Consider the following 27,899-nt stretch of genomic DNA (forward strand, 5'->3'; position numbering starts at 1 on the left):
TCTAATGTCTCAAAACTATGTTAGGAATGACCGGATCTATTATAAATACATAACATAATGCCTAACATTTGAATTTGAATAACAAATGGCTGCCTTTATTGGACAACTACATCCTGAGCTCTGCAGTCAGAAAGGTTAGCAACTGATGTACTGGAAACAGAGCCCTCACATTGTCATCAATAACAAACTATGTGCATTCCTTCAGCTGTGGAGTAACAGCAATTGGAAAAATGTTTTCATATCAGTTCACTCAAACAAATCTTAAATCATCCATGAGGAGAAAAGTGGTCAAGAAGGGAGGGGGTAGGGGGAGGAGTCTTAGATTGACTTTCACATCCATTCAGCCTTTTTTTTTGCAGCAGCAGCAGCAGCAACATTGAACTTGCAGATAGAGGGAGAGAAGAAAAAAAAGAAGCAGACTGGACAGACTGCAGAAGGAGCTCAGTGCTGTTACCGCCGAGGCTGCCGTAGCTGTTTCTCTCAGCTCTCACTCCAGGCTTTACGAAATGTACATCAGACGTGGATTGTTTCCCGATTTACTGAAGAGGTTCTGGTGAAAAGGAGTGGTCAGGGACGGAGATCATGATGCACTTATAGGTTCGACGTCGCCTTGAACGCAGCAGCGCAGCAGCATCGCCACAGAGCCCTCAACGTGCGGTTGATTTCCGAAGTTTGTGTCTAGCGGGCGGATGATTCGCATCTGATTGCTCAACTATCTGGAGAGGACTGCAGACGGGCAAACGCTGCATTGTGGCAACCGAAAGACGCCGATTCCTGCCCGAGGATTGCGCAGTCCGCTCTCCCCCAAAAATGTCATCTCATGCGAAAGTCAAGAAGGACAAAGAGATTATTGCCGAGTATGAGACACAAGTGAAAGGTTGGTCAACGTGCAGGCCTGATCGTATTGTTGCTCTGCGTGTCAGGGCGCTATTGCGTAACTTTACCACACGCTTTATATGGCTTACAGTGTGCAGTGCTTTGGGGCGGGACAGATTGCATAGTTATAGATGACAGCCATTTTTTATTTTTTTTTTTACACATCTCTTGTGGAAAATGTCTCATAAATTCATGTAATTTACTGTCTTTTGGTTTCAGGGTAATATTTGAATCCAGAGATTTGTATTGATTAAGATGCAACTTGGCTGAACTGGTTTGTCTGTGCTGAAGATGTCTGTCGCTCATTAACATGCCAAGCCCTACATGTGTGGCCATGTAGCTTACATGGATGATGTGTTTCAAAGTGCAGCTGGTATTTCCGTGAGACTGTTCTGATGCTGCACACCCAACAAGGGAATGTATCAATTCACCTTGTGCAATCTTCCCAGTGGACTGGAGGTCATGCACCTCAGGTACTCGGACAGAATATTTTGAGACATCAAGGGTACATTTTACAACTTCTTCCTAGAAACGAAGGTTGAAATATACTTAAAATGATCATATGATAACCTGGCATATGTCTTTTTAAAAGACAATACGAGCAATGAGTATTCCAGGACAATGTTAAGAAGGGAAAGGGAATGCTTGAAAAGATCACACAGCAAACAGTTCAGAAAGTCCATAAATAATGTATGCTGTCTGTATGAATTATGAACCATGAAAGGAATTTACTGTCTGCCGCTAAATATGTGACTAGATGAACCACCCAGAGAGAGAGAAGAGAGTCAGGAACAGTGACACTGTATTGGAACACAGTGCAGGATGTGTATAGGTGGGTTGTCCTCTCAGCCCTTTAGAGACGACTTTAACACTTCGTGCATCACCCTCTCACAGTTGTGGTTATGCTAAGTGTTATGTACCAGGTTTTATTCACACAGACAGGCTTTCTTCTGAAATAAGTTGACATTTTAAACCTGGATGCTATACATACTAGTGTGTTATTGACTCTATTGTCTGTAACGAAGCAAATCGTTTCAGAATAAAACAGGCCATTATACAGTAGGCTGTATCATCACAGGGTAAAATAACAGCCTCTGCTCATACTTTGGTTCAAAATCACCCAACAGCAAAGCAGTACTCTAAAACACTCAAACACCAGAGTGGACTTCGGCGTAGAAAACACCAATTGAAACGTCCACTGTGAACTCACGGTGTACGTTTGGGCCCAATAGTTCACTCTATAGGTTGGTGCCATTTCAAGGTGTCCGCCATTGGAGTCCACGTTCCAGCTGCGGTCCGAATACTGCAGCAGAGTTGGCATAGTTCGTATTGACAGCATGCCATGTAGCTCATTTCCTGCATCTGCATTTCAGATTGAAGTGTAACTAAAGGAATATCTTAACTTTTGTTAGGCCTGTTTGCTTTCTTGAAGACAGTTGAATGGCAGAGCAAATGTATCTATGTAGCACATTGTATAGACTCATTTCAGTTTTTTTTACATGTTTTTAGACCAAATAAAGTTGGATGAGAAGATCAACTCCACTCTTATACTTGTGCGCTAAATATAAAGCTACAGTTACTGCAGTCAGCTTTGCAGAGCAAAATACTGAAAGCAAGGCCAAACAGCTATTTCCAAGAGTTCAGTACACAGTACACTTGTTGTTTTCACACACAGTTCTTTGTACAGACTAAACAGACAAGATCTAATGTGTTGATTAGTGAGTTGTAGAGGTGCTTGTACGCAGATTTTTTGTTATCTTTGGACAGAGCCAGGCTAGCTGCATCCAGTCTTTATGCTTAGCTAAGCTAACTGGCTGCTGACTGTAAGCTCATATTGGACATCCGGACATGCCATCTTATTTCAGAGAGGGGAGCCTATTCTACATTACATCATATCATATTTTACTTATCAGACTCAGTAGCCACAACAGTTCCCTTCTCCCAAAAGAGCAAATTTTGCTGCTACGATTATTATTTTCTTAATCTTGTGCATTCTTGCATGTATGAACTGCACTGATTTAATTAAATTCAAATGAAGATTTTCTTATTCATTTTATATCCAAATACACATTGAACAATAATACAAAAACAAAACACTATCTGTTTGTACAGCTCATATTTATTTTAAATGACTTTACTGTCTCAGTCCAGGAAAAAAAAAACGTTTGAATGTATTTCAAATCCACGAAAGCATGTAGAAATTGGTGTAACGGTGAAGTCAATATTGTTGTAGATGAAGTCAATAGAGTATCGGTGCAAACACATATGTAAAAGTTGTATCAAAGTCCAACTCTTCTTTTACAGCCTTGATGAGACTTTACTGCTGTTGAAGACTTTAAAAAGCAGAAATGGCCAAACATTGTCAGCATTTGTCTGGAATGAAGAGTATGATTAGCATTTTGTAGACAGAGGTGTGGTTTATGTTCTCCCCGTCTTCTCTTTTGTCTGTTTATTTGTTTGACTCTCTTTCTCTCTCTCTCTCTTTCTCTCTCTCTCTCTCTCTGGTCTCTACACCAGTGTTGTGGCTGTGAGAGAGCCATCACAGTCTCTCGTCTCAGTTTCAGGAAAAGCTTTTAAGCTGACATCTTAAGCTCATTTGCAAACTGGGCTGAGATCAGTTTGGAGCTGTGGGGGCTTTACTCTGACACTGACACTGGCCTCCAATACTGCTGAGTTGCTGACTGCACAGCAGTTCAATCAGGCACACAAACCTAATGCACTTTGCGGTATTTTTCAACTTGCCACATTTTCAGAAAACAGCGGGATCGCATTTAAACAGTGGTTGTTGGTGTGTGTTGTGAGCCTTTACAGGTCTGGGCCTGTATTAGTGATACATAGTGATTGTCACATATCATTCTTGATTTATTGATGACTGAATAGTCACTCTGCTTTGTATCACAACGTTCATCATTAATGTCATTATTTAATCATTACCAGAAGCTGAAATTGTGTTTCTTGTTTGTGACCAAAACATGATTGTGACTCCTGAATCGCACTGAATGCAGGTTTGGTTTTACAGAGTTAATGTTTTTCCTTCTAAGGAGTGTAGCTGATCAGCCTAAGATATCTCTAAGCGTCCCGCTGATCCAGAAAAACAAAACGCAAGGAAATGAGAGATACTCTTCATCATACTGTACTTCTAGCTCTAGGCCACATTCTCTTTAATGCCATTTGATCTGTTTGGAGCCGAGCCGTTTAAGTATCATGCACAAATTGCTCTAATGGGGTAATATTTAAACTGTTTATTGTAAGATGTGCAGTTGCTAAGGGAACATGTAGAAATGCGGAAGTTATGCAACATTGACTTTACATGGATATATGTCCCTCAAACATTATGAAAAAGAAGTGAAACAGGGAAGCCTGTGATACTTTGTAATGTTTTTGTTGCTTGTCCGATTGCGAGATTTGGTTGTACTGACTTGGTGACAGTCCGACTGTCACAAAGTTGCATCTCACTCCTACTGCCACCATATTCACTGCAGAGATGCATTCCACAAGGAGCATGTAGACATAGCCCTCTGTGTGGATTCATCATAATGAAAGAATGCCTCGACTGATACTGTCGTGAAACGGCAGGGTTGCGACATTGAAACTACATCTTTTGTCTCCATGTCTTGGTACCACTGTTGCTGTGACGACAGGTACATACCAAGAGTTGAGCGCCATGAGATTTAAAGAGAGAGACCCTTTAAATTCCGCTCACTACATCCTGGATTTTCCTGTCCTGTGGTTGCACAAAGAGCGATGCCTTTTCTTTTTGGAGATATTTGTATGGAGAGCGAGAGACTCTAGCAAATAGGCAGTAAAGGCATACCATAGCCATTACTGCATTCTGTGAACACAACCTTAATTTGTACCAAATTATGTCAACGTGTCAGTCTGGGTTAGGCCACATGTGACTAGCCACGCATGGCTAACTGCAGACACCGCCGCAGAGACTGCTGCTGGCCGTTGCCATAGCTGTGCTAGGCTAATTTGAGCTACCGTGGTGACAAGGACTCCTCACTATGTGAGATTTTGGTGATCTCTGTTGCAGTGCAGGGGCCTTACTGGCAACCCCGCAAGGCAGCAGTGACCAATAATTCCCCCCCCCCCACATTTAGTTACATCAGAGAGCCAGGCATGTAGCCTCTACAGGCATGCAGTGTTTGAAGTTGGCGCTCGGATGTGGTTTGTCGTTTCGAATGTGCACAGTAAGAGCTCAAGGCATCATAACAGCTGAGCTCAGCCAGGTACTTTCCATTTCAACCTTCAGACATGACTAAACGATGGGGGTGATGCGAACGACGTTTCAGTTGAGGGACATTCTGACCAGTATTTGGGTGGCGTTTTGGTGGCGTTTAGTTGTATGTATTCAAAATACTTTAACACGACTGTGTTTAAATTATCCCAATGCTCAATCACTGATTAAGCATCTTGAGAAGTTCTTTTCATTTGCTTCAGTGTTACCCTCAGGACTCTGGTAAATAATGTATGTTCCTAAAAATGCTTGTTAAAGTCACCAGAACATAACAGGATGTTAACCATATGGGTTAGGAGGAAAACAAACATTACAAATGGGTAAAGACCTATTAGTGAAATTTCAAAGAGCCTTTGCGGGTGGGACATCTTAGTCCTTTTGGCTGCACTGTTCCCAGGCAGATAACCTGGCGTAGCATACGACTCTGTATTCCATCTAAAGACATCTGTACCATTGTGTCATCAATGAAAAGATGGAGAAGAGGCTGCGTTTAGATTTTTGAGGCTTAGTTCTCTTCATATTATTCACTTGAACTCCTCGCCAGCTTCCTCGTAATTATGCATTACTCTGCAACGGCTTGAATCATTCATCGAATGAAGCGCAGTATCGCACAGTCCCTAGTAACAGTTTAGGTTCTAAAAATAACACGCTCTCAGGAGAGCGAATGCAAATATGAGTTTATTTGATGCGTCGCTGATAAAACTATGCAGTTAAATCAATTTAGATTTGCTCAATGACGGCTTGTTCTTTTACTCTGCCACCGTATGATTAGGAGAGATTAAAGTCACACACAGGCCAGCACATTGTGTTGTCCAGTGGTCTATTTTAGCACAGGAGTACATTGCAGTGACATTTATTTCTATTTTAAACTTGATCGCTGCCTCGTTCATCAGCACAGGCTGTGTATTGAGTATTTCAAAGCGGAGAAAGTTGCCCTCGTCTTTGGCCGTTATATGCTAAACAGACTGACTGCTGCGACTGTCGGAACGGGGAACTGGCCGGCGTCTCATTGAGATGCCTCCAGAGGCGTAACCAGGCAACAGGGCAACTATGGGGACCACGAGGGGTACGTCTCCAAACAGCAAGGGACTACATATTTACTCTGTCTTTCTCCCTCTCGCTCTTTCATTCACATTTTTCACTCACACACTTGCAGACGATGGGGGGGGGGGGGAGACATGTTTGAAATCCTTTTATTGTACAAACAGAAACCGCATTTAAAAAGTGAACAAGGGGACTCTTCTTCTGCTGGGCAATCTTCTTCCATTGGTGCATTTCTACAGAGATTCTTTCAGTGTGCAGCAATCATGTGCATGGTTGAAACAGTCTGTCATAATGGAATCTTCAGCCATCTCAATGTTGCTTAACTGCTTCTTATTGTCTGGAAGAGAGGGACGCTTTGTTTCCCCCCTGCGTGTGTGTTTGTGTGTATAATCCACAGTTGTGAGCTCAAAATTATATTGTGACGATTTTAACAGGAATTAAAAAAATAATGAGGCCTAGAAGCAGGTGTGGACCTGTACAGGTATGACTGGAGTCAGCCACGTGAACGTATCCTCATCAACCTCCTGATAGTGATGTCAACCATATCACTCAGCTCCAGGCTCTGATATGATTCATGGTTCGTCTGCAGCAACACATTCAGCAGCCACTTAGCCACTGGATTTATGAGAGCCTTGCAATAAACAGTATACGGATGAAATAAAATGTTATTTGTATTCCTTTTCGGTGTTAATGTAAAACCGTAAAAGACATGTTATTACGCCAGTGGACGTTTTTATCACCTGGAATCCCAGAGGTCAATGGGAACAGCCAGCTATACCAGGACAAGCTGCCCAGTAGGGAGTCTGTGGATATTTATTCCCTTCATTTTAAAAACCAAAATTAATTAACTCTATTCTAAATACACGAGCATTTATTAAAGGCAATTCATTAAGCCTACCTTACTTGAACTTGAACAATACAAATGCAAACAGGATATACTGTATTTGACCAAAGTGAAATATTCTTCAAACAATAAAAAGATTCTATTTGTAAATGCCATATCAATCACATTTTCACAATTTAGACCAAAACATAATTGTTCCACATTCTTCTCATAGGAGCAGTGAGTTTTCAAACCTCATAAGCAGAAAACCACAGCGATCTTATAATCGAAAGAATGCCCGCAATTTGTTTTTTTCAAGACAAACTTGTCCAAAGGCTCACTCTGCACAACGCATTTTGAGAAGCTGACCTATTTTATATTTTCCGTCCTGTCTGCTGCAATCATCAGACATGCATCTCATATGCATGTGCTACCCCAGCATTTAGACACCCCCACACTCCCTCCCACTACACGCACTCGCACATACACACAGCTGACAAATGCACTTTGACATCCTTTTTTATCCAATTATGATGACTTTGTTTTTTTTATTAGTGCTTATGCTTGACTGTGCCGTTACATCTTTGTATTTACTTCATCCACTGCTGAAGGACTGTGGGTTAAATGCTGACCTGCAGCACTGATTGGCAGTCAGAAGTGAGACCCAGCACGTAGGCCCACTCTCCCAGAGAGGCTGTATTTATTCTGAAGGTGGTCTCTCCCTTTGTTGATATTCAGAGATCCGTAACCAGCTGGTGGAGCAGTTCCGTTGTCTGGAGCAGCAGTCTGAGTCCCGGCTGCAGCTGCTGCAGGACCTGCAGGACTTCTTCCGTCGCAAGGCCGAGCTCCAGCTAGAGTACTCCAGAGGCCTGGACAAACTGGCCGAGCGCTACTCTGCTAAGATCCGTACTTCAAGAGAGCACCATCACTTCAAGTGAGTCCTAAGCACTGGAACGTCCCTATCGAACGGGTTTGACCGATAAACAACTGTTACATATTTCGTACTGATCACTGGCACGGCACAGAGAGATGGGAAACAATAAAAGAGAAAGCCAGAGGAGGGATACACAACAAAGAGGAGAGGAGGGATAAAACTGGAGAAATGACCTGAAATGAAGCCAGGGCCAAGGAAGCTTGTGGCCTAAGGCTGCTGTGTTCCTCCCAACTAGGTCAGACCCCCCCCCTCCACCCGTCTTTTCTTTGTGGTTGTCATTTCATTTCCATTCTCACACTACACTTCACACGAGACAGCTACCCTAAATACTCATCTTTTCTCAATGGACGCAAAAAACTAATTAGAGCTTTAGTGAGGAGTCTAACAGCAGCAGTGTAGGCTATTTTACTTGTTTTAAATGTTTGTGGTCATGAAACAAACATACCCTACAGCATGTTGAGGAATTGCTGCTTAGACGCTCGGACCAGCCTGCAGCTCGCTGTGACTTTCACGTGATATATACGCTGTATACGCTGCCCATGGCCATGTGGTTAATTTGAATCAGTGGTCATGAATAAGGGGAACCGCGTGGTCAAAATTAAGTTACAGTACATTCAATGAAAATGTTTAGCCTTGGAAATGGACCAACTAAGGCTGCTAAATGTAGTTCAAACTTCCTGAAAAAGCAAATATTTGGACATTAAGATAATATGTCAAATTTACATCTATTTGAATCTGCTGGTCTCTAATACCCGATGCAGTAGTATTGAATTAAGAGTGCAGGTAATCGATTTTACCTTATAGTAGTGCTCTATAGTAAAGATGGTATAATTGATACTTAAGCAGCTGCACACCGTTTCATGTGACCTGGCTGTGTCAGTCATGCGTAACAAACATGTTGGTTTATTCAGGTCTCTCCGTTCCTCTTTCAGTCTCTCCGACCAATTGGACATAAAGAGTAATCGCGGCGAAGAGCTCCCGTCACTGCGACGTTGATAAATGGAGCATTCCCTCAAAGGGAGACCCCTGGAAGAGACTCTCATTGCATGACTTCTCTCTACACCCTGCTGTCCCAGATTCTCCCCCGTCACATTAAATGGTCATCATTATATCTGTCAAAGGCCAGATTCACGCTCACAGACTACACTGGACAATTAATAATCACACGCGGTCTTCTGGCTCTGCAATCTCTCGTTTAATTTTCCTTTTTTTTTTAACGGCAAAACCTCAGTGCCCTTTTTCTTATCAAGGATCCGTTCAGATTTTCATTCCTGATGTCCGATCTAATAAAACGGCTGGCAGGAGATTGTCAAGGAACATTTTTAAAACCGCCTTTAATAGAACCTGTGCATCAAAAATAGGATTATAGGAGAACATCATTTATATCCAATATGTTTTACAATAGTTAATAGATGCAGAATGTGTTTTTGTAGTGTCGGCTCACTGTAGTTCAGCTGGCTGGTGCTACTTTATGATGCAGAGACCGTGTTGTGATACTGTATTGCTGTACTTTTTGTAGGCTGTCGTGAAGAAAAGCTTCTTCTGTCATCGTTCATAAGAAGTTCTGCATCGACTTCGTTATGTCCTGAATTTTACGGTCTCATCCTTATTCAAGAGCAGCCAACAGCCAAAGATTTACAGTCAGGCTCCTGGTACCCCATGTACAGGATCAAACACCTGCTCTGCTTTAAAGGAGGGCCTATAGGGATAGCTTGTTCATGTTCTTTTTTTTTTTTATCAAAGTGTTAAAGGATGAAAGGATCAGATATGCTAATGTCCAGCACTTGGAATTACCTTTAGCATCACAAATGCAACTCTTTTCACTTGCCATCAACGCTTCTCATTGTTGTAAACAGAACTAGAGAGTCAACACTATGTATTAATCTAACAGTAACTACAGAGAATATAGATTGCAAATGTTGCATTCAGACCTGGTACGAATAACAGATGAATGTGGTTTTAACTTCTGAAAAAGAATAACAATTAGCTTAATTTACTGGTATTTAGGCCAGTTTCAGATTAAATTTCAGTGTTGTTTTGGATACATGGAGGGAGCTACAATGTGGCCTTCTGTGATCGTGTGGAAACTTGCACAGATGAAGATCAGAGTGAACTTCACCAAGATAGGAAAACAGTCATTATTCACTTCAAAAAGAAAATAAAAGCATGAATAAACCTCTCCAAGGATAGAGTGATCGAAGTGTTAAAGCAGTCAACAGAAAAAAAGTCAGGACAACTCTTTCAATATGAGTCAAAAATAGCTGCTGCGTTTCTGACTCAAACTACAGTCGAAGATGTTTGGTTTTTCAGCAATGATTTTCAGAGAGTCTTAACATTTACGTGAATCATTTATTAGCCATTGCTTTCGAGACAGCATTTGATACTGTAGCTGCTAGTTTTTGAGAGGATTCATATTCTTAATGGTATATGATTTTTTCGGCCGCATAAAGTTGCATGTTACCATATTCACAGAAACAAATGCAGTGATAGTGTATTATTTGACCAGCAGAATAATTAGGGACCCAGAATATAACTTTGCGGTTCTCCGCGCCTGAAAATAGAAATGGAGAATGCACAATTACTTGGATCAACGGAAAGACGTCTGACATAAATATGCAACATAAGCCTTTTTGGAGCCACAAAAGGTTCCTTAAATTCAGTTGTGAAAGGTGCTATGACCAGTCATGTGAAAAGCAGAATAAACATACTAAATATATACTGGGTAGGAAGAAGAAAATGAATTGCTCTTGATTATTATTACTCAAGAATTCGTTGGTGATGTTTCTGATGGTCAGGATGTTGATGCTGGTGGAGCTTGGTCAGTGTGTGCGTTGGTTTCTTGCCAAAATAAGAAGTTGGCAGCTTTAAGCAAGTTGTATTTTCAAATCACAAGCAACGTAATGGTGTTCAGTATGACATGTGAGAGAATGTTCGTTTTTTTTAAATTTTGTTGAATCAACTTCTCACATAAAGAGATTACCGCGGCAGAGACATTAAGTTGGATTTGGTTTGGATCCCAGCATAGGTCAACTATCGGCCAAGAGCAAAAGGTTTTTACACACGGCTTTTAAGCAGGCAAAGTGTACAAAAAGTATGACGCAGCATTTTTATATCCCAAGCACAGTTGTTGGAGGTCAGAAAAACAGTTAAAAGCTCTCTAAAGACAAAAGAAGAAGGAAAACTCTTCGGTGTGAGGATAATTGAACTCACATGCTCCCTCGAGCAAGGAGCCGAGTGCAGTCAGCATGCCTTCCTGTGTGTGTGTGTGTGTGTGTACACAGCTTTCTCCTTTATTGCTGATGCCTTACTACATGTGTAGTGACCCCTTGATCTCTAATGTGTGGAGCCCCAGTACCAATGGATCAAATGTAAGAGCTGTGCGGTCTGTTAGACAGTCTTCATCATATTTTATGCTCCACAGAGTTAAACTAATCGTGCAACAATTGGCATGTTTTTTTTTTTTGTGTTTGAGATGTGAACCACATTTTTTCTTACCTATGGGCAACATAGTGTGTGGTCTTGATATTGCAGATGTTTCAGTCGGGCAGTTTTATAGACATTGGTTACTGAAATGGACCAATGTTTTCATCTTGGTGAAGTCTTTCCTTCCCTGTTTCAGAAAGGACCAGAATCTCCTATCCACTGTTAACTGCTGGTATTTGGTCTTGGACCAGACCAGGCGGGAGAGCAGAGACCACGCCACTCTCAGCGACATCTACAACAACAACGTCATTGTCCGTCTGGCACACGTGGGCGAGGATGTCATCAGACTCTTCAAAAAGGTCAGAATCTGAATGAAATGAATGAGGGCATGTAACCCTGACCGTTACTAACGCACACAGTCACAGAACGTATCTGCTCAAATCGCATCACTAATGCCCACTGCTGGGAACTTGACGCCACACCAACAAAAATATGTTGAAATGTATCAGTAAGTACAGCACATTTCATGCTGTGTGGTTGTCGTACAGCATAGTCCCTCTGAGGGCTAATCTAAGGCAATTCTGACTAATGACCCGCTTTGCTGTGTCATTGTCTCTTTTCGTGAATAATCATTTTTAATCAGTACTTCAATTACTTCTTTCTCTTTTTAACCTGGCCCATTCATCCTGTGTAGCGTCACTCTCAATATCATGCTCAGTTGGCTCCCTATTTAGATCACTAACCTTTTGTTGACGCTCTTTGCAACTCATCACTCTTGTCGCCCATACTCCCACTCATTCCATTTCACACCAAATTTCATTAACTTAAAACTCATTCAGTAACCTGCAGAGAGAAAGAGAATTAGATGAAACTTGTGTCTTTTATTTAAAATGAATGCGTCATAGAATGCATTTTTCTAACACTCTTGTTCTGGGTTTTACTTTCACATCGCGTAAGGCATATGTACAGTGTGTAACGTATGGTACGTGTGAAAGTAGCAGAGTGCCTGTGATTCAGGGGCGGGGATGAACTATCTGCCTTGGGGATCCTAGATCAGTATCGTTTGACAGCGGCAGGAGTCTACAGTAATTTATGCCCTCTCGGGGGCTCTGCACTGTCACGATGGGAGCCTTTATGAGACTGGGATGGCTTGCGGCCAGCATAAAGAGGAGGACCAATAGCTATCTGCAGGAAAACTGTTTCCTTCTCCAAGAAGTTAAGTCAAATTGTGACAAAGTTCTCCAAAACAATAATCCTGTTATGCTGTAGCATCGCGGTTCAGCTGCAATGCAGTCTCACTGCTGACGAATTACACATGTGGGAAATGGAATGAATAAACTCTGCTATTTGCTAATTCAAAGCTATACTGAATGTGCTGGAATTTAATTCTTGTCACATGTGAAAATGCAAGGTTGCTGTTTCTTGTCACATGTGAAAATGCAAGGTTGCTGTTTTGACAAGTGGTCCCTGAGAGGTGGCAAAAAAACGGGATTGATTGGGCTCAGCGTCGCATCGTATCCCCTCAACGGGAGTTCCAGAGTCATTCTCCGCTGGCCTCATTCCTCCTCTTGGGCTATAAGCCCTGTTTTGGGACATTGGCCAATTCATCATAGGCTCTTAGCCCCTGTAACTGAGCTGAAACTGTGACACAACTCCTTGGGAAATGTTCTGCAGCTACTGCGCTGTTCTATTTTTGTCTGTATGTTCACTTTGGGCATTGTATTAGATCTTTTCTGGTGCAGAGTAATGACAGCATTTCAACGCCTGCTGACATCCCTCACACACAAAATATAACTGGCTCACAGTGCTTTAGTTTTTCACTTGTAGGAAGGTAATTCTGTTAGATAACCCAGTTCTTGGTCTTAGATGTTTGAATACCTGCCTTCGTTTGTTCTTAAAATTAAACTATCGCCTGTTTTTCTCTTTTACAGAGCAAAGACATCGGGGTGCAGATGCACGAGGAGTTGGTGAAAGTCACCAATGAGCTCTACACCGTGAGTGGAACAGTTGTCATTGCCCCTTCATGCCTAACCTTTCTTTGCCGACAGCAACCTGCCTGTTTTGCCTTTCCCCTCTGTTAGCCTGTCGTCAAGCCAGAGCCTTTTTCAGACCTGTAACCTGTGAAACAGCTGGCCTGACACTGCACAAGGCCGATATGCCTTATCAGCAATGCAGCCCCTAACAGGTCATTTCGTCCATCTCCTGAGGTCGTGAGAGGAGAACATTTGCATTCTTCCTCCCTCTGTGAATTTCTACATCAGTTGAAGGGGAGAACGTTCTTGCCCCTGGCAGTGCTTCAAGCAGACTCAGCAGTCTGTGCTGCAGAAGTGCACTCTGCTCACAGCCAACACACGAGCTGCTGTTTTAGTTTCAGCTAATGTTGCACGTAATCACACACAGATGTTTGCGTGTTGTCACTCTGTCTATTGTTATATGTTGCACCGTACATACAACAGACACCCCGTGTAGAAACGGTGTACACGCATGGAATCAAACACACAGAAATGGTCAAGATGGACAACAGCTGTGCTCAGTGCTGATGCCTCCTCATTTGAGATAAGACCATGAACTGATGTAGTGATATCATCTGCTGTATGTGGGACAGAGTGCAACAAACACACCAGAGTGACTAGCTGGGGTCGTAAATTGTATAGAATTTAATTCTGTACAGGTAAAAAAGACCGTACGCTTATTTTAAGATACTCTAGACTCTCTCTGCCTAATTCATTATTTTATTTTTGAAAACTCCACCTTTGGCTACTTGCTGCTGCACAGCTACTTATCTGCATTACATCCACATTACATTGTGTTTGTTTGCATAAACAAACACAAACCATGATAATATACATAATATTATTGGAAGCTGTTTAATTGCAGTGCAATTTCAGTGATTATTGACGAGTAGTCCCACTCATTTTAAAAGGATGTTTGGTACAAGTGAATATGCTCCGACTCGCTAATACTAATATTCCTACATGTAACATTATACAGCACTCTACTGCTTTGCTGATATTGATTTTTCCTCTCTCTCTGGTTCATGCATTATTAAATGTCTGTCTGCAGCTACTGAGCCACAGCATAGGAAATTGCAGTAGTCTGTTAAGATTTGGGCTAGATAAAGTTATACAGCTGAGATGAACTTGTATAATTTGTATTATCAGTTTTGAGTTAAATGCTAAATCAGCTCTTCGATGGCTTCATTGTGTTCAGCCTGCTGGACTCCGCTATTGATCTGCTGCCGGATTGTTGTGGAAATCAAGTAGCTTCTTGTTTCACGGGTAGCAGGGAAGGTTGCTCTCCGTCACTTGGTAACCTCCCTCATCCGCTGCTGATCAATCTCGCTGTCCTTTGCACGTCCGCTTCAGTCACGGTTGCTAGGAAACCAGAACTTGAGAGTGAGCGATGGAGGACCAGATGTTGTTTAATTGTGCTGTTTATTCAGGGTTTCTAGTCCAACATTTATATATGTGATCTCTTTGATACTGCTGTTAAAACATGAATCTGTTCATGACACTTTATGAGAAATTCCTCTGAAGCAATCTGACCAGAGGGAGTGTAGATTGTATTTGGAGCAGTGATGAACATTCGGATGTAGTACGAATCCCGGTGCTTTACAGTGAAAGGACGTTTTTAAGTCCACTACAATTCTGTGGTGAAGACGAACGTGCACAATAACGTAGACACTTTAGACGGACGCACCCAGCACGACACCTCCAGCTCAGTAGGGAAATGTCAATCAACATGTGACTCTCCCGTGAGCAGGATGAGTAAGAGACACTCCCTGATGTCTCAGCGTGTAATTAAAGACTTATATATTCTAGGGTTACATTGGGTCATTTCTAATATACACTGAGGCCTGGGAAACCTTAACCATATCATGATGTGGTACTTATGTGGTCATAAAATTACATTTTTTTATTTAACAACAATTTAAACTCCTTTGGAGGAGATGGGAGAATACGTGGTAACATTTTATATATTTATACTTTACATATCTAAACATATTTGTCTGTTTCACACCCCTTTGTAGAAAGGAAATTTGGTTTTATTCCAGTAGCTGTCAGACTAAAGTAAAATAAATGGTCAGTGTATAAAAGAGATGAATACACAATGTGTCTTCATGGTGTTTGACATATTTAGCCAGTTATGGATCGGCAACTGCCAATAACGCATGTATCTTTTACATTATTACCGGTCAGAGTTTCCGGTAATATCACTTAAAAATCTGCCTCTTTACCAGCAGTTAAATGTAGCCGATCTCAACATAACATTTCAGCTTGAAGTTCTGCATATATCTTATATTCCTCCTCAAAGTCACTTCCTTTTAAGTTTGACTATGATGCCCTTGGTACTGAGTACAGTTTGACTGTTGTTGTTGTTGTTGTTGATGACAGGTGATGAAGACCTACCACATGTACCATACTGAGAGTCTCAGTGCTGAGAGCAAGCTGAAGGAGGCAGAGAAACAGGAAGAGAAGCACATTGGCAAGGCCAATGACACTGGTTCTCATCTGCTGCGGTATGGTCATGATGAACGTTCACAGCGACGGAGCACCGTCAAGAAGATAGAGAAGATGAAGGAGAAGGTCTGTTGATATATGATGTAATGTGTTGTACGTTACAGGCATAATATCCACACTCGAGTGCAAATGCATTTGTTATGAACCTCTTGAATTTCACCAGTTTCCATTTGTACAAATGACACTAGAAAAAGCAGTTGAAGCTGCGTCTCTACACTGTGCAAAGTATTACATATATTGACAGATGATAGAAGATAAAATCAGATTGATGTTCTATTGCATTCTTTGAGTACATTAGGAATCCATTTTACATCCTGGCATTGATGGGACTCTCTCTTCCCCTTTCTCCCTAGAGACAAGCCAAGTACTCTGAAAACAAGCTGAAATGCACAAAGGCCCGGAACGACTATCTTCTCAATCTGGCAGCTTCCAATGCCCTGGTGGCCAAATACTACATCCATGATGTCTCAGACTTGATAGATGTAAGTAACTACTGTCTGAGACCCACTTGTATTATTCTCAGTGCTTCGTGCATAAGTTCTCTGCCTTTAATTGGTTTGTGGTAACTAAATGTTTTACTTCTTGTCCTCAGTGTTGCGACTTAGGTTTCCATGCAAGCCTGGCACGCACTTTGAGAACCTACCTGTCTGCAGAGTATAGTCTGGAGACTTCTCGCCACGAGGGTTTGGACTTGCTGGAGGGAGCAGTAGATGCCACGGACACCAGAGGAGACAAGCTGAAGTTCATGGACGCACACAGCCATTTCTTCTGTCCTCCAGCACGCTTTGACTGTCAGCCACACATGGGGGATGAGGTGAGTCACTTGGAAAAAAAGGGCTGTAAGAACGTTTTCTTTGCATAGGTCTTAGTTCCTGATACGAAATGCATCTCATCATGTTTGGTGTTCTGAATGTTAAACCTCCCTTTCTTTCTTAATCCCAGGTGTGTCAGGTGAGTGCACAGCAGCCTGTCCAGACAGAGCTCCTGATGCGCTACCACCAGCTGCAGTCTCGCCTGGCCACGCTGAGGATAGAAAATGAAGAGGTGAGAGTGCACACAAAGCTCACAGGGCTGAAGGCAGCTCGTGTCAGCATTTCATTTCAAGAACTAGCAAGCTCACTGCAAGTGTGCTGTACACAGTAATGCTCTTTTCTACTGACTCAGAACAGGACATATGGCCAAATGTAAATGTAAATGAGTCATAAGTACTCGTATACAGTAAACGCAGGGTTTCCCCCAGGAAGCCGTATAGCTGCGGTGGTCAGCCACCCAAATCTTCACACGTCATCTCGTGATTCATTTAGCACATTTAGATGATGACTTAAACAACAGCCACACTCATTAAACATGTGGCTTTTGCTGTGTGACATGACACTTTTGTTTTGTTTCAGTAAAATGTATTAACTTTGACGATGTTATGATGAGAAGTGATCTTTGTGGCCCACTGCTGCTGGAAAACACTGCATGAAACCCTGAAATGGTTGTGTGTGCGTGTGCGTGTGTGTGTGTGTGTGCGTGTGTGTGCGTGTGCGTGTGTGTGTGTGTGTGTGTGTGTGTGTGTGAGACACTAAATGCATGGCATGGTGATTAGAATGGAAAAAATAATAATTTCACGACAAAAATGAAAAGAACCATTTTGTGTCCCATCTACCAAAGCACAACCTAAAAGACAAAACTGTACATGTATGATGCAGCTTAACATGGCCATAGTCATAGATGTTTAAAACTTCAGAGGCCATTGCATATCACCAGGTTGTTGCAATATACTGTGGCAGGAAATGAAAGTGTTATCGTTTAAACAATGAATCGAGTGAGACGCCAGAGAGCGGAACAGGGAAATGTCTTAAAGATATCTGCTGCTCTAATGTAGGTCAGTCTATAACACAATGTTAACAGGCTTTGGCGCATTTGCCAAAACGTTGAACTCCTGAAACACTGACGGAACATTTCTCTAATGTTAAGAAGTACCACTCTTACAGCCATCAAAGAGCTGTTTGTCTTACTTGAAGCAGCTGAAGCATTTCAAAACCTTCTTGGCTTTGCTACACTATGTTTTAAACTGGGATTGGCAGCCAACACCCTTACCTCTGTCACACCCTGCATTTATGTTCATCTTTGATCATTAATCATCTCTCATCCAGTCTCCTGCCTCTACTGGGGGGGGGGGGAGGGTCACCCCAGCATGCTCCCTCAGGCCATCGAGGCCACTGTTACTCACATAGACATTTACACTGCCTTCCTGTCTGCCTGTTGTTTACGTCGTGTCAGTCAATCTGCTGTCAAAATGGCCTGCTGGCTTGTTTACACCATACAGCTCGTTTGTGACACTGAGAAGTTGTACAAGTATTTACATTGAGTATAGTTCCAATATTCCTTGTTGTTTTTGTCCGTAGATACTGAATTAAAGTCACTCGTTTTCAAACACCTTTTTGTATGCTGCGTGTGTGTCAGGTGAGGAAGACTCTTGACGCCACCATGCAGACCCTTCAGGACATGCTCACCGTGGAGGACTTCGATGTTTCGGAGGCCTTCCAGCACAGCCAATCCACAGAGTCGGTCAAATCGGCTTCCTCTGACTCCTACATGAGCAAGGCAAACATCGTGAAGAGACGAGCCAATCAGCACGAGACTGAGGGCTTCTACTTCACTGTGAGTTCGCAGACGAATGAGAGCACGACGGCACTGCAGTATGGAGCGCATGCATTATAAATAATAACCTTGTTGGTAATTGTCTCTTTATGTATTTCATCTGCAGAAATACAAGGAGTACTTGAATGGCAGCAATCTCATTATCAAACTGCAGGCCAAGCATGACCTTCTGAAGCAGACACTGGGAGAAGGTGAGACTTATTGTAACCTACACACCAAAAGAGTGAATAGAAATGTATATATTCTGTGTCGTAGTGTTTCTCCTTCAGACTCAAACATCTGCTTCGGGTTCTATGTGTGTTTGACATAAAGTAGGATTGTGCTGGAAGCTGCTTTACACACGACGTGATCCTCGAACAAACGTTCCCGATCGACTGATCAAAGTGAGGCCTTAATCAGTTTGCGTACAGTGAGACGTGTGTGTGTGTGCGAATGTGGTTTCAGATATCACAAAATCATCACACTGTACAAATCACAGCTCCCACAAAAAAACCTCCCACTCTTGTCGCCCCCGGATACATTTTCAGTTTGCCGAGCGAGCAGACGAGTTATCCCCTTCTGGGGCTCTTGTGCCGTTTCTAGGGCAACCGCTGAATGACTGCTGCCTGGCGGTGAGACAAATGCAGCCGTGGCGCTCACCCCATTGAGCCGCCTGAATAGATGCCCGTTTTCTCATAACACCCCTTTCCGTCTCCATCTGCCAGCCTCGTATAGTCGGCCAGCACCGAACCGTACAGCTAACTTCTGTGATTGTGATACGAGTGTATACTAATTTTGGCTCTTTCTCTGCTGTTTCTTTTTTCTTTTAGGGGAGAGGGCTGAATACGGAACAACAAGGTAAGCTGTCCAGTGACAAGACGATGAATGAAGTAGGCAATGGCGTGTAAAATCCTTCCTGTGTCTCTGGATGTGGCAGGAATGAGATCACAGTGTGGGAATATGAGAGTTGTCTCAACCTCTCTCTTGTTTTGTTAAAGAAAGGGTTTGATGCTAATCAGAGAAGGCTGAGCTCTGAGTTGTTCTTCACAGTTTTAATCTATACAATATGTTAGACCAATAAATTAAATGCCAGGGAGATGGATAATGTCCTGCTGCTGTTCTACTTATAAACAATTCAGTGAGCAGAAAATGAAGACAAGCTCATGACTAATTGAATACAAGTGTTTGGCTTTTACCTATTTTGAACTTTACTGCATTCTATTAAATGCAATCAAATCTTTATTGCATTTTATGCTTGATGAATCCCTGTTGTCATTATCCTTGACTTTGATTAAGTTTGCTGCAGCAGCTCCATCTAAGGGTCAATTCAAAGAAATATTTTGACATTTGGGCAAATATGCTTTTTTCGCTTTTTGCCAAGAGTTACATTAGAAGATTTATATCGTTGTCATGATTTTATGCCAAATGTGAAGCTACAGGCTGTTACCTTGACTTTAAGCATTACGATTGGAAGCAGGGGGGAAAACAGCTGGCCTGAAATACCGAGTAAAACCTTAACATGTCATTTTTCTCATCTTTTGTACAGATGAAACAAGCGAGCTAAGCTAAGCTATCGGTGTCTGTAGCTTCACATTGACCGTGCAGATACTGTGTGAGAGTGGTATCGATCTGCTCATCTCATTTAGATATTGTGTTTTTGGAGGTGCAAATTATTGTGGCAAAGACACGACAACAAACTGTTTTTTGTATGTGTATACCAATTGCATTAGCATTCATATTTACCCTGTACCAACCGTACACCCCCCCCACCATCTCCCCAGGCCCCCCACTCTTCCCCCTAAACCCCAGAGAATGCGGAAGTCTAGACCTCGCTCCGTTTTTAACCGTAAGCTGTTTAACGGCAATATGGAGGCCTTCATTCAGGTATTAGTCCATCTGTGCTCTTTGTCTCTCCATGAGCTCAGCTGTCTCGCTAGTGGTCCTTGGGGGTTCTCTTGGCTTTGACCGCTCTTTTACCCAAATGTTGGCTCACTCATGCACTGATTTTCCTCTTGCTCACTGCCTTGTGTTCACAGTCTTGTAGAAGGAAAGACGGGGTGAGGTGAAAACCAATTAAACTAATGCTGGCGATGGTTTGCTTTCTTAAGCACTGCTTTTAACATCCTCTCCTATCCCAGCCTCCAGACACTAAAATAATAATTGGGCCTCATGTCAGCTGGCCATGCACCAGCTATGTCAGGCTATGCAAATATACAAATGGCCACGTCCACTTTAATGCTCAAACAAACTGCGGCAGGCAAGACAGAGTGTGCATCAACAGCAGTGGAGCACTACAGCTGAAACCATCAGTCAATTGGCAGATGTAAAAAAAGCAATTCATCATTCAAGTGATTTTTCAAGCACAAATTCCAAACGTTCCCTTGTTCCAGGTTCTAGCTGTTCAAATATGTTCTACTTGTATTTGTCTTATATGATAATAAACCGAATATCTTTGGCTTTTAGAGTGTTGGCTGGAAGAAAAAAAAAGTGCCTTAAGCCAAAAACCTTTGGCTTAAGGAGGTTGTGATGGGTGTTTGTCACTATATCCAAATTATTGTTACTACCACTTATTGGATAAATGAATGGTTATATATTTGGATAATGAAAATAATTGGTTAGTTGCAGCCTTATAAATATGCCTTACTTTATGTAGCTCTTACCCCCGTCCTCTCAGATAGCACCCTCCCTCACACATACTCCCCCTGTCGAGCTATGTCCTCATGTTTCAAACCTCACAAGGCACTGATGCTTTGGCTATTCTTTCAGGCCAGGCCTCCTCTTTTTCTCTCTCTCTCTGTACGGTCTGTCTCTCTCACTAACCTGTTGTGGTTCTTGTTGCATCTCTTCCTCCGTCTGCGGGCCTTTCTGCTCTCTGCCCAGGGGAAGACGGAATGTCCGTGCCAGGAGTCAGGTACTCTGTCTAATAGCAGGGCGGGATAATCCCGCTGTGTTCAGTATGCTAACCAACATTTCTGTGCCTCTGTCCTGTTGGCAGTCCTGTGTGATACTGTAGTGATGGTAACATATTTTGGTGCAAACACTAACACAATTGTGTTCTGCCTGTTTTTTTTCCTATACACTATAACATCAGTTATTTAAAAATAACATCAAATGATTAACAATGAACTTTGTTAAGTTAATTCATTTGAGGGGCTGCCTCTATAAGCCTCTGATGATAACATCCTGCAGGCATAATTATTTGTTTTCTATGATTCTCTGTGTATGTGCTTACAATGATAGTCATTTGAATCTGTCTGGTAGGACTCAGGGCAGCCTATACCAGTGGTGGTTGAGAGCTGCGTTCGATACATCAACCTGTATGGTAGGTTCCTTTGTAGTGTTTCTTTCCACAAAATGATAAAAACCTGTGCTTTCACATACTCTGTCTCTCCCTCTTTTTATACTAATATTTTTGTCATGAAAAAAGATTAACATTAGCAATATTGTCAGGGAATCACACGGTATATGTCTTAAATATGTATTAAACAAAGCAATACAATCCAACGTGTTTTCAATAGGAATGTCCTAGACTTAAAAATAAGTCTTTAGACTACAAATAGCCCTTTTTCACCACATGAAACCTTTCTAGGATCCTCACCCATGGGACTAAATTATTACCTCCATCATAGTTCCTGGTGCCATAACCTGACGGTAGTCATTGCTAATAGCCCAGGAACTATTGGGACAGAGTTTGCAGTGCTGGGCATTCATTCACTCAATAAGAAAGCACTGAATGCCACTTGTATGAATATTAACATGAAGGGTGGACACAACACAATTAATCTGTGTTGTTGTTGTTTTTCTTCAAAAGCTGCCATCATTTTTTTTTAAGCCGTTCCAGACTTATTTGCTTGATCTTCAAGGTTCTTAATTAAGATGCGGCAGAAAGACAAACAGAAAAAAATGCCAATTAGACGTTTAGTTCCTGTGGCTCCATAGTTCTTTGAACATTTGGGTTGAAAAGAGCCTAAATAATAGCATTTTTTGACTAATCAATTTGTTGAATTGGCTGACAAAATCGGTCAAATTCAGTGTTATCGTCCCTTTGCAGCAAACTACAGTCATGCTAAGGAATTTCATAAAATCAAGCATTCATTAATATTATAGTGAAGACAGTGATGTGATTAATATTTCATCCATCAATAAAAAGGACCAGAAAAAAACAAGAAAAATTACTAATAACATTGACCAGAACCTTAATGACCGATTGAAATTTAAATTACCTAGAAGTCTGCTAGCAGGTTCAAACCTTGCCCTCACCCATACTGGTCTTGTCTTTCAAATCCAGTCTCACACCATTTTGCACCATTTTTGTCACATACATACTGAACACCCCCACACTTGCAATGTAACCTAAACTGACATTTGTTGTTGGGTTTAATCTTTTTTTTTAAATGAGTTTGTTTGTGTGCTTTAACCTTTGGGCTTTATGTGCTTTAACCTTTGGGCTTTATGTGCTGTGCGCCTTCTGTGAGGATTGGTTAATATTGTTAAACTTTAAATGTGCAGAGAAATTCAATGAAAAGACATTTGTACATTTTACACTAACTGGTCTATCTGTCCACAGGTCTTCAGCAGCAAGGTATATTTCGAGTTCCAGGCTCCCATGTCGAAGTCAACGATATTAAAAATGCATTTGAAAGAGGTTAGTCCCTGTGCGCTTGGCCATCTTCTCTTGATTGGTTTTAAATTGCATTTTGTCCACCTCAAAAGCCACAGTCTCTTTCACAGGCCTTTAAAGTGCACGTAAAGAGCCCATGTGCCACATGTAACTCCGTAATGGACATGTAAACCATTTTAGATGCATAATACATAAGATCAGCATCTTGGCGTAATAATGAAAGAGGAAACATAACTGCACTCTCAATGTTTATATTAACCTCCCAACTTGAAATACGCATAAAACAAAACTGCATCGCTGCTGTGTTATGTGGACATTGATAGTAATGAATGATTGATGAGTGGATTAAATGTATGTTACGTCTATAGGAGAGGATCCACTGGTGGATGATCAGGACGATCATGACATCAACTCTGTGGCAGGCGTTCTTAAGCTCTACTTCAGGGGGCTGGAAAACCCGCTGTTCCCTAAAGAGCGTTTCCTCGACCTCATATCCACAACCAGTGAGTCACATTCCAGGAAAACATCCGATACATCTCAGCTTTTTATTTAGTGTAGCTTTCTCTAATCTTCCACTTTTTCTTTGTTTCCTTCATTCCAGAGCTTGATTTAGGCGCAGAAAGGGCTCATCACCTTCAGCAGATAGTTGTGACTCTCCAGCGGTCCGTGATCATCGTCATGAGATACCTGTTTGCATTTCTAAATCAGTAAGTCCTGCCACAGCAAAAAATCCCACTTGTTTGACACTCATGAAGTGATACTAATTGCTTCTGGCTTCCCAGTGTTTCTCAGTACAGTGATGAGAACATGATGGACCCCTACAACCTGGCTATTTGCTTTGGCCCCACATTGATGCCAATACCAGATGATCAGGACCCTGTGTCCTGCCAGGCGCATGTTAACGACATCATTAAGACCGTTATCATCCACCATGAGGTCATCTTCCCGGCCCAGCGTGAGTTGGACGGACCTGTGTATGAAAAGTGCATGGCTGGTGGGGAAGAGTACTGGTAAGTGTAAGACCAGGTGTCCATTATGTGGTCAGTACATAGATTATGGGGCGGCTGTTGCTTAGGAGTGCGTGTTTGAATGGGTAAATGAGGGGGGAAATGGTGGAACACTTGGAAAAAAACCTGCTATTTATATGCAACCATTTACTGTCTATTTTTCTCAGTTTTCCATTTTAAAAATGGATGAAATTTCAATAAAAATGTACTGAAAAACACCAAAACCATAATTGTGTCAGAATTGTTATTTGTCTTTCTCTTACATAAACATCTTACTTTGCATAAAATAAAATATGCTTTTGGGAATGTCTGTCTCCCTATTTCTCCATCCAGTGAAAGCCCCCACAGTGAGCCAGGAGCTCTTGACGAGGTAGACAATGGCACCGGACCCAACACTAGCGATGAAGGTGAGTCACCAAGCAGTCAGTCCACTGCAATGACTGCAGCCGTACCTGTAAGAGCTGAAAGTATTCTTTGCATTGGATTCCGTCCCATTTCTTCTTTGCATTATTTGTCTTGTAGAGTTGGAGCAGATCGAGGCCATTGCAAAGTTTGACTACGTGGGCCGAACTCCGAGAGAGCTTTCCTTCAAGAAGGGAGCCTCTCTGTTGCTCTACCTGCGAGCCTCTGAGGACTGGTGGGAGGGCCGACATAACGGTGTGGATGGGCTGATTCCACATCAGTACATTGTGGTACAAGACATGTGAGTAAGATGCATTTGCTCTGTGAAGCCCACAATAACACTTGTGTTATATTGAACAGATTTTAGCATACAACAGCATCACAAAGTCCTAGTCAAGAAGTCAGTACCCTGGTTCTGCTGCAGGACAACAGCTACTTTGGGCTTGGTCATTATTTATGTCGCTCTATTTTCCCACAATGCATGTTTCTATTCTTACCATCCTCCTGAGCCGTGTTGTGTTTACAAAAAGCTTGGTCTTATAAAACCTGCGCCCTCATCAAGGATCAGTGTGAATAAATCATCCTGCTTTTCTGTATGTTTTTCTTGTTTTCTTGAAACAACTAGTTGCAATGAAAACAAAACAAAAGGCCCCCAGTCAACAATAATCTGTAGAGCTGTAGAGAGGACAAGTCACTCCTCAAAGGCAGCCATACATTTCTGCTGTGGCCTCTTGTCTGATAACCACTCCTGCATCACTGGGCTGGTAACAACATTAAAGCAAAATTAAGAAGAGTGATGCTGCCAACACTGGCTTCAAGGGACTGATACGTGATTAATTCTGTCTGTAAAAGTAATGAGGCTCACTGTGCTGATGACATGTTTGTGTTGTTTTTGTGGCAAGAATATAATTGTTAAGGTTAATTGTATGTGCTGTTCGAGTGATTAAACTTCCAAGTTCATTCCCTCGAATTAAAAGCCAATATTAACATTTCCCGAGGGCAGACGCTATTAATCGAAATCAATCTCTTCTGTCCGTCCGTATCAGGGATGATGCATTCTCGGATAGTGTTCAGAGGACTGATAGCGCGGCGAGCAGTGGACCCCACCACGATGAAAGAGCCCCGTCCAGAAATGACCGCCGATCTCCTCCAAGTGAACACACACCTGAGCGCCAATTTGGAGCAGCACTGGGAAGGTGAGACAAAACTCTCTGGGCACACACACAATACAGACAAAATACAAAAAAATACATCTTTGCATTTTAAATTCCTGTGGAAGTATTCTAAAGTATCAAATTGTGATTTGTGTCAGGGTGAGGGTGCGATCAGATGGAGCTGCAGGTTCGCGCCACAGGAACGGCGCTGACGGTCACAGCCCCACCAGAGCTGCAGACCAGCCCCCTAGGGTTATGCCTCGGCCCTGCAGCCCACACAAAATAGCAGTTCACAGGGGCCCAACAGACAGTCCGGAGAAACGACGTCTCGCCGCATTTGGCAGTGCTGGCTGCATCAACCACTCCGACAGAAGGGCCTTCGTGGACAGCCATTCTCAACGATCGTCACCCAGCACCACTCGGCACGCGAGCTTAGGAGATCACAAAACTCTTGAGGCTGAAGCACTTAATGAGGTGAGTGTTTAAAATGGTATATACTTAATACTAATACTAAATAGTGTATATATATATATATATATATATAGTAATATTTATACACTAACCCTACCCTAACTTTGGTTGATAGAGACCTTATACTTTGATAAATCAGTATTGTTTGTAGATCTTCAATTGGAAAGAACACTGTCCTTTACTGCCTTATCCAGCCTAATATTTAATATTTGATTCATATCGAATTCCAGCAACTTTTTAAGAGGATATTTATTGTAAATATAATAGAGATTAGATGATTTCTGAAAACGTGCAGAGGAGGTTGCAGGGTTTTTTTTGTTGTTTTTTTGCCTCCACCAATCCGGATGTGTGAGACTGTATGTAGGTTAAGAGGCAAAACCTTGGGCTAATCACTTGCTGCTGCTCCCTAACATTACTGCTCTTGATCTATCTAAATTGCATTACAGTTTGGATTCTGGGGGCGGGACAGTAATAGGACACTAGACAAGTTAGAGTGCGTTAATCAAACTGGAACTTTAAAAATGTAGGGACATGTCTCCCCCATCCTCAGTGGGACTTGGTTTTAGTTACTTGTTGCCTGATTGTATATCAAAATGTCAATATATTATTTTCCTTCTGCTCAGGACATTGAGAAAACGATGAATACAGCTCTCCATGAGTTGCGTGAGTTGGAGCGACAGAATGTAGCCAAACAAACCCCCGATGTTGTTTTGGACACATTGGAGCCCCTGAAACACGCTGGTGGAGCCCAGGATCCGCCTGGCAGCCCTCTCCACACCATGGTAATCAGGGATCTAGATGCAGCCCAGCGACGTAGCAGCAGCACCTCCTCCGAGACCATGAGCACTTTTAAACCTGCTATATCAGCACGTAGACCGAGTGCACCTCTAAGGCCCCCGCCTGTCAGACCTGTGCGTCCTGCGCCTGTGATTGGACAGGGCCAGGGACCACACCGCTCCAGCAGCTCCAGTTCCTCTGGTCTGGGCAGCCCAGGCATCACACCCACTGACAGGGTCTTTCCCAAACCCCCCTCCCCATCACCATCCACCTCCTCCTCATCCTCAGACAAACTAGGTAACATGTAGCTCCAGTCAGTCGCAAGTCAAGTGGTGGAAGAACACTGTGGATGCCAAATGATTGTGATTACCATCATGCCCCTGCACCTCTTTTTGACCGCAAAAGAAACATTGACACCTGGTCTGTATATTCTTCTGAAGTGTAGGATGGCTACTTCTGGTTTCTGACAACTGTGCTCCCACGCATTAACTTGTGTATATGTACTGCATTACAATATTACACAGAAATAGGATATAAATCTACGAGAATAATTTTATAGAATGCTACCGTGCTAAACAGCCGTGCTGGATTAAAAAAAGGGATGCACTGGAAAATGCTTCTGTTTACTGAAATCTGACAATGAAAATCTCATGTTATGAGGTTACAAAAATGCTGTTGAGCTTGGATTGTGTGTCTGGTTTTATGTTCCATTATGAGGGAACACTTATGGTAATATTACACCACTAATTATCTAGACATCCAGTCTGTGCTGCTGGTTGATGTAGTCTATTAAAACTATAAAAAAAACTCCTTAAGCACCATTTTCCTTAGAGAGCCTGTCACACAATGCAGCCAATATATACCAACCAGCAAGTATGGTTTCAAGCAACTGGCAGATACGGTGGCTGTGTCTGAAATCACTCTCTCTCTACTATGTCGAGCACTGTATTAACTCACCGCCATTTTATTTCAGTGTGTG

General features: G+C 42.3%; 1 protein-coding gene across 1 annotated transcript; it reads left to right on the top strand.

Moving 5' to 3' along the window:
- Positions 1-331: 331 nt before the first annotated feature.
- Positions 332-27,534, top strand: LOC142970525 (SLIT-ROBO Rho GTPase-activating protein 3-like). The gene is made up of 22 exons (XM_076110820.1): positions 332-877; positions 7,722-7,917; positions 11,537-11,699; positions 13,272-13,334; positions 15,735-15,926; positions 16,214-16,342; positions 16,453-16,674; positions 16,803-16,904; positions 18,312-18,509; positions 18,616-18,700; positions 19,319-19,346; positions 21,369-21,399; positions 21,750-21,810; positions 23,056-23,133; positions 23,478-23,612; positions 23,711-23,816; positions 23,892-24,119; positions 24,450-24,523; positions 24,639-24,819; positions 25,565-25,714; positions 25,831-26,146; positions 26,767-27,534. Exons 1-22 carry the CDS (start codon positions 811-813, stop codon positions 27,226-27,228), a joined length of 3,267 nt encoding a protein of 1,088 aa, XP_075966935.1. The 5' UTR covers positions 332-810; the 3' UTR covers positions 27,229-27,534.
- The last annotated feature ends 365 nt before the right edge of the window (positions 27,535-27,899 follow it).

The sequence above is a fragment of the Anarhichas minor genome, unplaced genomic scaffold (assembly GCF_050575085.1).
Source record: "Anarhichas minor isolate MPS153535 unplaced genomic scaffold, ASM5057508v1 ptg000043l, whole genome shotgun sequence".
NCBI classification, from domain to species: Eukaryota; Metazoa; Chordata; class Actinopteri; order Perciformes; family Anarhichadidae; genus Anarhichas; species Anarhichas minor.

Coding starts and splice junctions, on each gene's coding strand:
- LOC142970525 (XM_076110820.1), top strand. CDS start 811: ATGTCATCTCATGCGAAAGTCAAGAAGGACAAAGAGATTATTGCCGAG. Junction 7,918..11,536: donor AGAGAGCACCATCACTTCAA/GTGAGTCCTAAG, acceptor TCCCTGTTTCAG/AAAGGACCAGAATCTCCTAT. Junction 25,715..25,830: donor TTTGGAGCAGCACTGGGAAG/GTGAGACAAAAC, acceptor GATTTGTGTCAG/GGTGAGGGTGCGATCAGATG.